This window comes from Teleopsis dalmanni, chromosome 2, assembly GCF_002237135.1.
Source record: "Teleopsis dalmanni isolate 2A chromosome 2, ASM223713v2, whole genome shotgun sequence".
NCBI classification, from domain to species: domain Eukaryota; kingdom Metazoa; phylum Arthropoda; class Insecta; order Diptera; family Diopsidae; genus Teleopsis; species Teleopsis dalmanni.
Window position 1 is genome coordinate 209,464,104 of NC_051847.1, and position 13,061 is coordinate 209,477,164.

The 13,061-nt window shown below is 27.2% G+C and overlaps 1 protein-coding gene across 1 annotated transcript; it reads left to right on the top strand.

The window, feature by feature from the left end:
- Positions 1–201: 201 nt before the first annotated feature.
- LOC119679508 (phosphofurin acidic cluster sorting protein 2-like) lies at positions 202–11,132 on the top strand (the record flags this gene model as incomplete). The annotated part of the gene is given in 7 exon segments (XM_038091901.1): positions 202–487; positions 2,469–2,591; positions 8,117–8,684; positions 8,753–9,230; positions 9,304–9,826; positions 9,892–10,008; positions 10,927–11,132. Coding segments are annotated over 7 exon segments (2,226 nt in total), but the record flags the coding sequence as incomplete, so codon positions are not given.
- Between the last annotated feature and the right edge of the window lie 1,929 nt (positions 11,133–13,061).

Here is a 13,061-nt window from a genome sequence, read left to right on the forward strand (position 1 = left end):
TAATTGTGTTGAAATCGTTAAGAAATCGTCGCTATTAAAAGCACTTTCCGAGCACTAAGCAGCAGCGTTTAGTGCGTGTACAATTTCAATTTAAAAACATAAAACCTCATTTATTATATACCAAAAATCTATTATATGCTTTTTTTATTTTGTAAATAATTTATTGATTTATTTTATATATATTTATGTACTTTTTTTTAGACAATTTCCCTGCAACAACGTAATTTTAAACAAAAAATTGTCGCCTTGCTGAAACGCTTTAAGGCTTCTGAGGAATTGGAGGGTGATGTGAATCGCGGTACAGCTGCTTTACGAGGCGAACGTGATTTGGATGCATTATTTCAAGAGTTGGAATCGTTGTCATGTTGTGAGGGTGATGATTCAGGTCCTGATATGGACACATTATCAATTGGCTCCACACCGAAACCTTCGCTGCGTCCATTTTTCACTAATTCACGTATAATGTTGCACGACAATGGCGGTACTGGTAAGTTCAAAACTCTTTATATACCATATTGTACTTTGTATAAATTATATTACATTAAATGATACATACATTTTTTTGAAAAGTATTGAAAAGTTTGTTGCTTTTTATTATTATTATAATTTATACATAAGTAGGACTTCGAACGTTTTTAATATTGATTTTATATTTTTATATTATTGGTATTTTAAAAGTTTTGACTTAAATTTTTATTTAAGTTTTTATTTGAGTTTGTTATTTTTTATATATATAAGTAGACGTGAAATTCTAACATAAATTATTAGAGAACTTTTTATTTTTCTAATATTTAGTATTGAAAGCAGTGTAGTGAGTTCTAAAGTTCATAAAGTCAATCACTTAAAGGATTCAACGACATTGTCTTATAACCATAAATTATTTTATATGTCTTTAATTTGTTACTACGCCATAACAAATTTTTACTGAGTGTATTTAGTAAATACTTTCTTTTTTTTTAAATGAGAATAAATATAATACTATATGTATTTAGTAAATACTTTCTTTTCTTATACATAAGAACAGATATAGGTTCAGATATAAGTGTGAAATTTTTAAAATCCTAAATAATTTAAGGTTCCATATAAAATATTTTTTCTTCCTTGAACTAAATCACTAATAAATTTTATTAAGTTTAGTAGAATATAAAATATTGTGTTTTTAATTGTTTTTTGAATTACTGCCAAGCACATTTTTCATGTACCTACAATCTCTAAAAGTTAATAGTACCTTTTAATTGCCATGTAAAATATATTACTCAATAAAAAATAATTTATGCAAATTGATAGTAAAATTTGTGTGTTTACCGTTTCTAAAAAGAAAATAATACTTAAGAGAATTAGATAAGGCAGTAAAATTTATTGCAATATTGGCAGAAATAATAAATATAAATATAGTATATAATTCATTACAAACCAAAACAAAAAAAACAACGAAGCTATTTGTTTTTATTAAGCTTGAAAATAAATTCGTTGAGAATTATTTTATATTTTTAGGTTATTTATAATATATGTGAATTTGTATATTAATTTTATAATATATGAATAATATACTATATATATTATTATATATAAGAGTGAAATTGATTGGAGATGATTAAAATTTTGTTCTTAATCGTGAAAGATCTATTCAAAGATACTTTAACAAAAGTATCTTCAGCTCAACAATGGATTTTAGTTATTTTGAGCAACTTTTTCTCTATGTTGATACGGCTCAGTTCTGTAGAATATACTTTTATATACTTTGAATATTGTATACTGTGTATATTGTATATTGTATACTTTGTATATTGTATACTTTGTATATTGTATACTTTTTTATCGTTACTCTAACAACAACTACACACATCGTCTAGTTCAAACTAGTTCATTTTACATTAATTATACTAACAATGTCTAACAATAAGTAGTCGCGCCATCTTGTGATTCTCATACACATATTTCCAACTTTTAACAGCGATATCTCGATAACTATATAAAAACTGTGTTAACATCTAGCATAGTAAAAAAATTGTTGCTCAACATAGCTATCCTCGTTAAAATCCTAGGTCCAATAGTTAAGAATTCAAAGAAATCTTTTATAAAAATTTATATAAGGTCTACTTAAGCAGTCTTATAAAAAAGAGTATGGATCAAAAAATCCCTTTCTTAATTTATGTCAATTAATCAATAAATATTTTATATTTTTTATTATGTATATTCTAAAATAGTTACAAAAATAATTTTTGCATTTTGCTGTAATTTACTAACAGTAACAGAAATTGAATTTTAATTAATAAAATTGAATTAATCAAACTTATATACCAAGTTATATTTTGTTTATAAATATATTAATATTATTTAATAACTAATTAGAATTTTTTTTATTTTTTTGTTTCATATTTGAAATTAATAAGAATTATTATTATTATTTTGATTTTGTACTTAATTTTGTGATTGAAATTGCATGGCTTGAATAATTTCTTTTGCAGGCAACTTTGAACGCAGATCATCGGATAAAAGCGACCAATTGACCAATTCGTCTTACAATATTGAAAATAACAAACAAAAATGCATTCATTTAACAAACAATAATAATTCGGCAACAACACCAGGTCTGTGTAATTTCATACAACAACAAAATTACAAATTAAAGAATGAAAAATCTTTTACTATTTATAAATTATAAAAAATTTTTCTTTCTCTTTTATGTTTTCTAACTTTTTCAAAATTTTCACAAATCAATTAAATTGATTAAACAAAATTACTTATAATTTTATACACTTAACACTATTGTACACTGCTAAGTTTGTTGTTTTTGTTTTTGTTTTTTATTTGTGCATATAATTCCTATAAGTAAAAAAAAAATTTTTTTTCTTTCTTGTACATATTTGTATCTTAAGTTGACTTCACATCACTTTAAATGTTACTCCAGCAAACCTCATCTTCTTATTTTGCTACCAATTACTTTCACTATTTTTTACACCCACTGTACTCTACCGAACACTAAATGAATGTTTGCTCCCACCTACCGAACCAATCACTTTTTTTTACAAAATCCTATCACTTTTATCTGTTGAAAGCTGTTTCATTTGCTAATTAGAGTAACCGGTAACCAACCAACCTCTACAAATGCCTTCAACTATATGTGTAGTTAGTTGTGCTCTATTTGCCTATATATATATAACATTTAATCCTTACTATGTGAGATACTAATATATAACATACTAGTACTATGATTATGATTATATGTAGTGTTGCATGATCTTCTATTATATTTTAACATTATTATATAAATAATTATACAAAAAGATATACAACATTTATAAGACTATATGAATGAATTATTTATTCATGAAGGATCCCAATGCAAACTTTTAACTATATTTTATATATTTTTTGGTTTTATATTTTATAATAGTGATTGTTATATTTAACAAATTTTTATGTTCAACGAATTTTTATATTTAACGTACACTAATTAAGATTGTTGGAAATTATTGATTTTGTTGTAGTAACATCATTTCTCTTTAAGGTAAAAAGAAGGGAAGACTCTTAACATATCCAGACGCTCGATCTTATCATAATAAATATTTTTTCCATTAGACTCTTCTCGATTTTTGTAAAATATCTGAAACTATTTTTAGTTCATAGAATGGTTGTACATATATGCTATTAATATTCTATTAATATTCAATTGACGCGACCTATGCGACCTATGTCACGCCCTTGCTTAAATAAACATAGTTCTCTTGATATTAAGCCTAAAGCTTAATATCTTGATTACATATTTTCCCTTAATTCCTTAAACGAAGTTTCCACATTGTAGTAGAAATCCTCTCTACTCTTTCCTTAGAAGTGGTTTTAGTGGGTTAAAGACATACTATTCCTAAAACATAAGCAAAATTATTACATCTCTACAGTCAGTATATAACTAAATAATCATTTTCATAATATTCCAAACACTTGTAAGTAGAAGAATTCACTTCATTAAAAACAAATTCTTGTTTTCATAAAAATACTTCTTCATTATGAAACCTTCTCTATGGTATATGAAAATAGATAATTTTGTCATTAATGACATTAAATTATTTAAATATATATGTTTTCTCTATCTTATCTCTATCTCTATCTATCTTATTATCTCTATCTTTGCTACACAATATCGTTATTGTGTAACAAAATAAAGACGAGCGGGGTATATGCTGAAATGATTGATTTGTCTCAACTAATTAAGTTTGCTTAGGTTATACCGGCAAAGGGTTCCACTTAGACCTATAGGGCCATTGTACTACCGTATTATTAAAAACACAAAGGTTAAAACCATCTAGAACCTTTGGTAAAGCTTATGATGCTATTCAAGTCTCATCTAATTATAATGAGAAAAAATACTGTGACGGTCTATAAAGCTATGGGTACTTTCATTATTAAGTACGCTGTTTAGTGTGAATAATCTTCTATGTGATTAACTAAGTACAGTATTGTCAAAAAGCATTTTGATTTTATACTCCATGCATCCAAGTTCTTAACATAACAAAACACAAATAATTATTATCTAAACAATTTCATTTCTGTAGTGTGATATAAAAGGAAGTTCCAACAGCAAAACTATGTTATTCTCACAGTTCGTACATTTTTACTATAGTCGCTTATATAAAAGTCTTTTACCTAAACAAGTAAGTTAAACCAACAACAAGAATTTCAAAGGCCCTACTCTTCATATGACTTATCACACTCTAACCACATGTGCAGATCGAAAGATAACATCAGCGACTCAGATCTTGTTTCAAGCGATTAATTCAAAACTCTACAAAAATAGTAGCAGAACATCCAAAAACACAATATTATAGTAACACAATAATAACTAACTATTATTATGCTTTGCCTTTATATACTTTGCCTTTGTCTTAATATAGGTCAGGATTTTATGAAAAGATTCGCAATGTTGCAATTAAATCCGTTCCAAATGTATGCTTTAGCTACAATCTAGCTATCTACACTCGTCAAGCTGTTCAATTGTTCATATCTAGGACCATTATTAAGACCATTTAGTCACTGATTCTGTCATACTTTAGTGAGAAGTTTGAATTAGGTCTATATGTTTGACTCAACTATGTCACATTCAAGTCTCTGTTCACTCCCATCTTACTGACTTTTATAAAATACCTATACTTTGTAGAAAGATCCCCCTCCGATATTAAGGCTTAAAGCTAAAGCCAGCTTAATGTGTTAAGCTGAATTCGAAAGTAGAACTAGTAGAATTTTATTATCTAGAAAATATTAGAGATAAAGTTTTCTAAGTTATTCTGCTGAATTGAATTCAAAAGTAAATACTAATTAAATTTCTATATCTAGGAAATATTATAGATCAAGTTCTCTATAAATTTTCTCTACCAATTCTAAATCTAAAAAAAAATCATTTTGATTGCTAGATTAAATAATAACGAATAAAACTTTGTATAATTGTGGTGCCAGTAATATTGTGCCTTAGTAAATTTATCATTGTCATCGATACGAAATTACAAGTGTTAAAATACAATCTTTCATAATTGACCGCAAAGAGCAGCACATCCGTGCAAGTACGTATATAGTAGTTTCGTGTATCTCAACTTAACCGCAGTGTTAGCGTATGCTTCAGTCACCCTTCGTCGTTGTGTTCAAGTACAAGTATTTTTGTCTCGAATTCATGTGCGAGCGAGTATCTTTCTTATATCTTATAAACAAGTGATTAATTGCATTCAAATGGCGGCATTCCCAAGCAACATGTGATTTCGTTGAAATAGTTTTTCAGCTTGAGATAAAAATTTTATTTTATTTTCCAATATTTTTATTGCTTGCACCCTTTTTTTGGGCCAAACTTTTGTGGCATTGTGCAGTCTGTTGCACTTCACTCTTGACATTGTTTCTTGTATTTTATATTTTGTATATTGTATTTTGTATCTTGTATCTTGTATCTCGAATAAAAGAAAAGCACATTCCACTTTTTTACACGTTTAGCTGCATCATTGTTTCCTAGTGCATTTTCTTGGGCTTTGTTTTTTCTTTTCTGTATTTTACAATTTATTTTAATCTTTTTTTAGCTTTCGTTTTCTATGGCGTTGTGGTATTTTCAATTATTTGACAAGAAAATTTATAACAAAAAAGCCATGATTTATGCATTTGCATGTTCACAGTATGCATTTTTTCCTTCTAAAAAATTTATGGTGTGCATTTTGTCGTTCGAAGGTTGTATGTTTTAAAATTAATTAATCTCAAGATACTTGCATACATATTAGCTTTTAGAATGCACTTTTCAATATTGGAATAGCTGAAGTCTATTGTACAATTTTTATCATCATTTTTATTATTAAACTTTTGAATAGCTAATTTATATACTAAAAATTTTTGTATCTATGTTTTTAATTATGTCATTTTGAGTGAACAGATGGACACTTGTATCTACAAGCAAAATTATAGATATATATTTTTCTAACATAATATCTAAGTACACTATTGAAGTTAATTACTATATTTATTGTTAAAAATATTTTACATAATTATATATTTATATATTAATGTACAAAAATAATACGTCTAATAATAATTATCAATCATTAGAATAAGAAAAATACTGAATAAAAATACCAAATAAAAACTTGTAAAGAATTGAAGTCTGGAAGAACTGAGGTCAACTCTTTAATGAATATATATTGTGCTGCTAGAGAGGATTCGCTACTACTTGAAATGATACTTAAAATACATTCTCTAATAATATTCATGTTTAATTCATTTTTACTCTTTAATAGCTGAGGGGTTTCTGCAGAGTCCCACCCTACTCACTGACAGGTTTTATGTATTTGTCAAAAGCTTCGTGATTATTCGATCACTAATCTAAGATCTGCGTACTGCCCCGTGCGGCTATAGATTATTCTGAGATTAGATAGTGCTAATTAGGGCGGCCTGTCGGTTATCGGAAATAGCTTCACGGCTATGTCCCTTATGTATTTTTTGACCAGGTTTCTTAGCATGTCATTTATGCGGATGTATCAAAATACTTTAAAGAGTCTTCGTACAGCCTGACTTTGTGCAAATTTTAATATAATGCTGATAACAGTGAGTCTACTAATGATTAATGTTATAATATTAGGTTAAATTTAAGATGTATTTAATGAAACTATTCTGTTGTTGTTGTAGTTCAAGTAGTTTTCTCCTTTTCGGTAATCAAGTAGACTACTTTTGTGTCTCTTCTCTTATGAATAGTTCAACTTCAATGGTTGTTGTGAGAGTCAATAGGGGTTATATATAAAGAGGGACTTCAAGACATATATATACATCCGTTCTGAAATAATTCTAATTCCTTTTATATTGGAATAACTTTAATTAACCCAAAAAAGGGCGAAATAAATTTAATTTTATTCAAATTTTACTAATTTTTATCTCTTTGAGTTTTATAGTATAAAATTTATTTACAGTTTCATGATTTAATCTTTAATAGAAACATTTTTTAAATATTCCCTAATCTAAGCATTTTAGGAATGTTCTAACTCAGAAAACTATTAGTTTTCAGAAAAAGACTGATATTTACTATTCTCATAAGCTTCAAATACCACTATTAGGTTCTTATTTTTTACAAAATTATATGTTACAACTACTATCAAATCTATCACTGTCTCTTTTACTTTCCTTGTACTTTATTCAATAATCAATCTCTCTGCACTATTTTAGAGACCTATTATAGACTTATTATTCTATTATCAGTAGCTTTTAAAACTTTGGCTTCCAGACTGCGCTTTCTTCACTCACATAGGGCCTTCATCTTATAGATTTTTGTCTACGACTATTAGAAATTCTTTAACCCATTGATTATTTACGTTAAATGCATGCTGATGTTAGTAGATTGATTTTGAAAAACTTAATTTATATTTTATATATTAAACCCTTTTTTAGACAAATACTTAATAATATATTTAAATATATAAATTAATTATAAATATAGTTATAATAAATAAATCAAATATACTTATTTTTTGCATGTTTATCTTATTTATTAGACAGCCTACGTTTTTTTTAAATTTCTATTATTAAAATATTTTATTTTCCAAATATTTTATACAATTTCACAATAAAATTTTTTTAAACGATGTCTGACGATTTATTGCAGATCGTGGTATAGAATATCGCAACGATAGTTCTGGAAATGAAGGTAACACATTTAATATAGATGGCCAATTCTCCGACTCGCAAAATAGTCCTCCACGTACTGAAAAAGATTATATACGCTTACAACAGCAGCAATCACACCAAGTAACACCCAATAATTCCAATTTCAGTGTTAGTAGTGCAGTAATAACACAACCGCCCAGTGAAAAACGCTCTCGTCTATTTCGCACTTCAAGTAATACGCCCAGTGGTACCAGTGGGGGTAAAAAGAAACAGACTCTTAGTTTAAGCGCAGAACCGCGCTCAGTATTAGAGACATGCCTGTCTCCAACTAATGTAGAACCGCGTAAAATGCTTTTAGATCAGATAAGTAAGGAATTCTCCAGTGAAGATGCTGTCATACCTGATGTGGTCACGATTATAACTCCACCAGAGGCATTAAGTGGTAGCAGTTTTATACCAAAGCTTACAACGATTTTTGCAAATTCATTTAAACCATCGTTTGTACCTCAAAATACAGCGGAGGTGAAAGCAGTACTACAGGCGCTTATGGTGAAAATTCAGAAATAGTAAGTAACTCATTCATAGTAAGTCCATTTAAATAATAAATAATTGTTCAATTCTTTAATAATTTCAGTTGTAATTCCAATGCAAAACCACCAAATACAGTAAAAATATTGCTTATTGGCGGGGATTGGCTGCAAGGTGCTGCACTGCGGCATTACGTTGAGCTGATGGGCGTGAGACCACCAGATTGGCTCAATCATTTACGTTTCTACATTGTGCCGATTGGTAGCAGTGCTATTGCAAGATATCTAAGTCAAATGGATCAAGCATACGGTTCCATGTTCGGCACTGAAAATTGGTATCAATTGTGTGAACGTGTGGCTGTTACAGCCGCTGCTGTTAGTGCAGTGACAACGGTCAATGCAACCGCACTCACGTCTTCGCTCGCTGATAATGCTAATGCAAATAAGTTCAATATAGTGGATTTATTGATACGTATACAAAAATATTTACAAGCGGCCGGACCCTGTGCTCAAATACCAATTGCGGAAGCTATGGTCAATTATAAAGACGAAGATTCTTGCCAGATTTTTGTGCCATTCATTTCTGTAAGATACATAATAACAAAATTTAGTGTTGTTTTTTAATTATTCAATGTTTTTTTTTTTTTTTGCCATATAGGATGTGCGCATTGGTTACCTCGAAGGTCCACAAGCTTCACTTGATCTCGAAGAAAGTATGACTCAATCTACAACGAGTGTAGCACAACAAACAAGTGCTACTAGTGCAATTCCAATTGGAAATTCTGCTTCCACAACTATGATTGGTGGTGGTAATATTATGAGTGGAAATGGCTCACCACCGCAAAGTGGACGTATTACACCACCAAATCAAACACCACCATCATCAGCAACATCACAACGTGAACGTATAGGTGATAACTTTGGTACACCACAACAGGTTAATGTTGTACAAGTTGAACCAGTAGAGCTGCAAGTTGACTACTGGCCGATTCTAAGACATAGTGATCATTCTATTAAGGATAAGAGTATCACGCGAAGTGGTGATCAGGGTGGCAAAAATAGCATTAAGAGTACATTTAGAAATCTACAGGTATGGCGTTTGCCGCAAAATGCTCAAATTGGTGAAATGTCTAGTGGATTGACTGTTAGTTTTGCGACTAAGGAAAAGAAACAAAAGCAAAGTAAGTTTTAAATTCGAAAAAATAAATTTCATATTATTTAATTAATACTTTGTTAAAAATTGTAGTTATGCGTTTGGGCAAGAAAAAGGAAAAAGATCGTGATCTCGAAAAGGAACAATGTGTAGAAGGTGTTGCACGTTTAATATGTTCTCCAAAACAATCTCATCCAGTACCATTAAAAGGTTAGTTAAAACTGTATTTAGAAAAAAAAGAACTATAGTTAAAGATGCTCACGAATTGAGTGTAATTCAAAAATGATTGATTCTTTCGAAATTGTATATTCTATTAAATTATTTTAAAATGTTATAGAAGTGCTTGAGGAAAGAGTATTCTTTCGATTTCTTTATTATATTATCAATTTCTTTATTATATGGTCCATTTATGGATATATCAATAAACCAAATTGTGGTATCTGGGTCAGTAAAAATCCAGTTACTTGTGGATTGTCGAAAGACCAATGTGTGTATGAGAGACCCACACTACTTTGAAAATGATGAAGGTGTAACAAAACCTTAAATTTTGATATAATTTATACTTCGCTTTGAAGTGAAATGGAAGATATGCGACTTGAACAGGACGTTATTACAACCCAAAGAATATCTTCTGCTTTCTCTTTGTTGCACGAAAAATTTCCCGCACATGTAGTATCATGTTTTGGTGATTTGAGTTAGTCGCCAAGATCATGAAATTTGTCACTACTATACTTTTCTTTGTAAGGTTACATAAAAAATCTTTATAAACTGATTATTCTCAAAATATCATACTTAGAAAACGAACGTCCGCCAAGTTATTGCCGAATTATTACCATTTATTTGGTGACAAGTCACTCATAATTCTCTCAACTGGATTTAGTATTGTAAGATGTCACTTAGATGACGTAAAAATAGATTTGTATTCCATATCTGATGCAAAAATTTGATCAATATATTTTTATGAATGACACTGTATGTTTTTAATATTATTATCTTTCTAAATTTTCTTTACATTTAATATCAATACCTATAAATGATAAAATAATATTTAAGTAGGAAATCTTACAAAATTTAATTAATTAATTATAAATCAAATTTTTAATTAATTTAATATTTTTCTCATTGCAGTATATATCGATGGCACAGAATGGACTGGTGTTAAATTCTTCCAACTATCATCTCATTGGCAGACGCACGTTAAAAATTTCCCAATTGCCCTAATTGGACATTTGCAATTTCCTTGCGCTGAAATATCCTAGTCATTTTAATTTAGTTTTAAAATCAATATGAAAAAGGGAAAAATACATCACAAAAAAAAAGAACAAAAAACAAAAAAAAATTTAGTATTGATGTGAAAAAGTTTTAGTGTTAATTCTTAATTATAAATGTTGAAAAATATTTGTTTTACAACTATGCAACAACTTAAATTATATTTTGTAAATTATTTTTAATAAATGTAGTAACTTTAACTATGTTTAAAATCGCAATTCTACTTATTTTAAAAATACGTAGACAATTACATAAATTACATATTTATATAGAATTATACCCGTATTTATAATATTTAATCGTACAGTAGCATAAATATACTCATATAATTATTAACCCAACGTATCGTTATGAAATGTAATGTTCATGGCGCCATTCAGTGTAGCGTAACTTAACCCAAACGAATTTCATATATAAATGTTATTAATAAATTAAGTATTTTCAATTTTTACAAAAAAAAAAAAAACAAAAAAAAATTAATTAGTCGATAAATAGCCACAATATTATCTTAAAATATCTGTAGCGTTTAAAAGTTCTTAATAATTAAAATCTACTTCTACTCCATAACTAAGCCGAATGTAATATATATATTTATACATATATATAATTATTTAAATATATATATATTAATCTAAATATATATAAAGTTTATCAAAATGTTAAATATATAAATGTATTTTGTAGGAATTGTTGCTGAAAACGGCACATTTTATATGTGATTTTGTATGAAAGAAAAATTGTTTTGTTTAAGGAAGTTTCAAAATGTATTCGAAATTAAAATAAATGTACTTTAAATGTTCCCAAGAGTTGGTTACTAGTAAAGCTCAGTTAAATAGAAAAAGAAATTATTATGAAAATAATCATATACGAGTATACATATATGAATATATATATATATATATACATATATGAAATAATAAAACGCGCATTCAAAAAGCAACAATAAAAACTAATATAAAATATATAAAAATTTATATATATACACTTCTATATATATATTAAAAAATATATTGTAATTGCTTGTATTTATATTTAACTACCAAAATACGAGTTTAATTCTTTAACTCTAATTGTTGTGATTTTAATTAAATTTTATTAAATAAAATTATATTATATAAAATAAAACAAAAATAAAGTTAAATAAAATTATTATTACATATAAATATAAAAATTAATAATGCATATATATTAATATTTGACTAATTATATATAAAATTTTCTATAGTACATTATTACCAGTTATTACATTTTACAAAAATATATATCTAATATACATTTATCACATATATACAATACATATGCAGATGTTAGTTTGTAGTTAAATAATTAAAATGAAAATGGTTGATTTAAAATGATGAAAATGATTAATATTTAGGCAAAAAAAAACATCAAAATATGAATTAAATTAAGCATATATAATTTATTTATTAAGAAGTATATATATTTAATTTAAACAAAAAAAAAAACCAAAATTAATATCAGAACTTACACTCTCATATAAAAAGACTTACAAATATATAATATATAAAAGAATTTTTTGTTTATTTTTTATTTCTTTATTTTTGTTGCTATTTTCGAATTTATGTCCCAGCTTTGATAAAATTAAAAATTTTAAATTTTATGAAGATAGTATGTACTAAAATATTTTATTCGATTTCATAAATATTACTAAAAGACAAAGGCACTCATAAGTCTTTTTTTTGTTAATTTGATTCGGTTGAAAATTGTGTCTTTTATAATTTAGGTATATATATTTATTTGAATAGTTCAACACTAATATAAATATTTCAATAATTAAAGACAGTTTTCTTTGATTTGTTTGAAAATTCTTAACACTACTACTGTGTTATAAACAGGACCATAGTTCGCATAAATTTGGAATGTAGTTCTTCTAATAAGCGTTAATCTTAAAAATAAACGCAAAACAAGAGGGAAAAACTTACACGAAACAAGAGATTAGAATGGAAGGTACAAAGGATATGTAGAGGTATTGA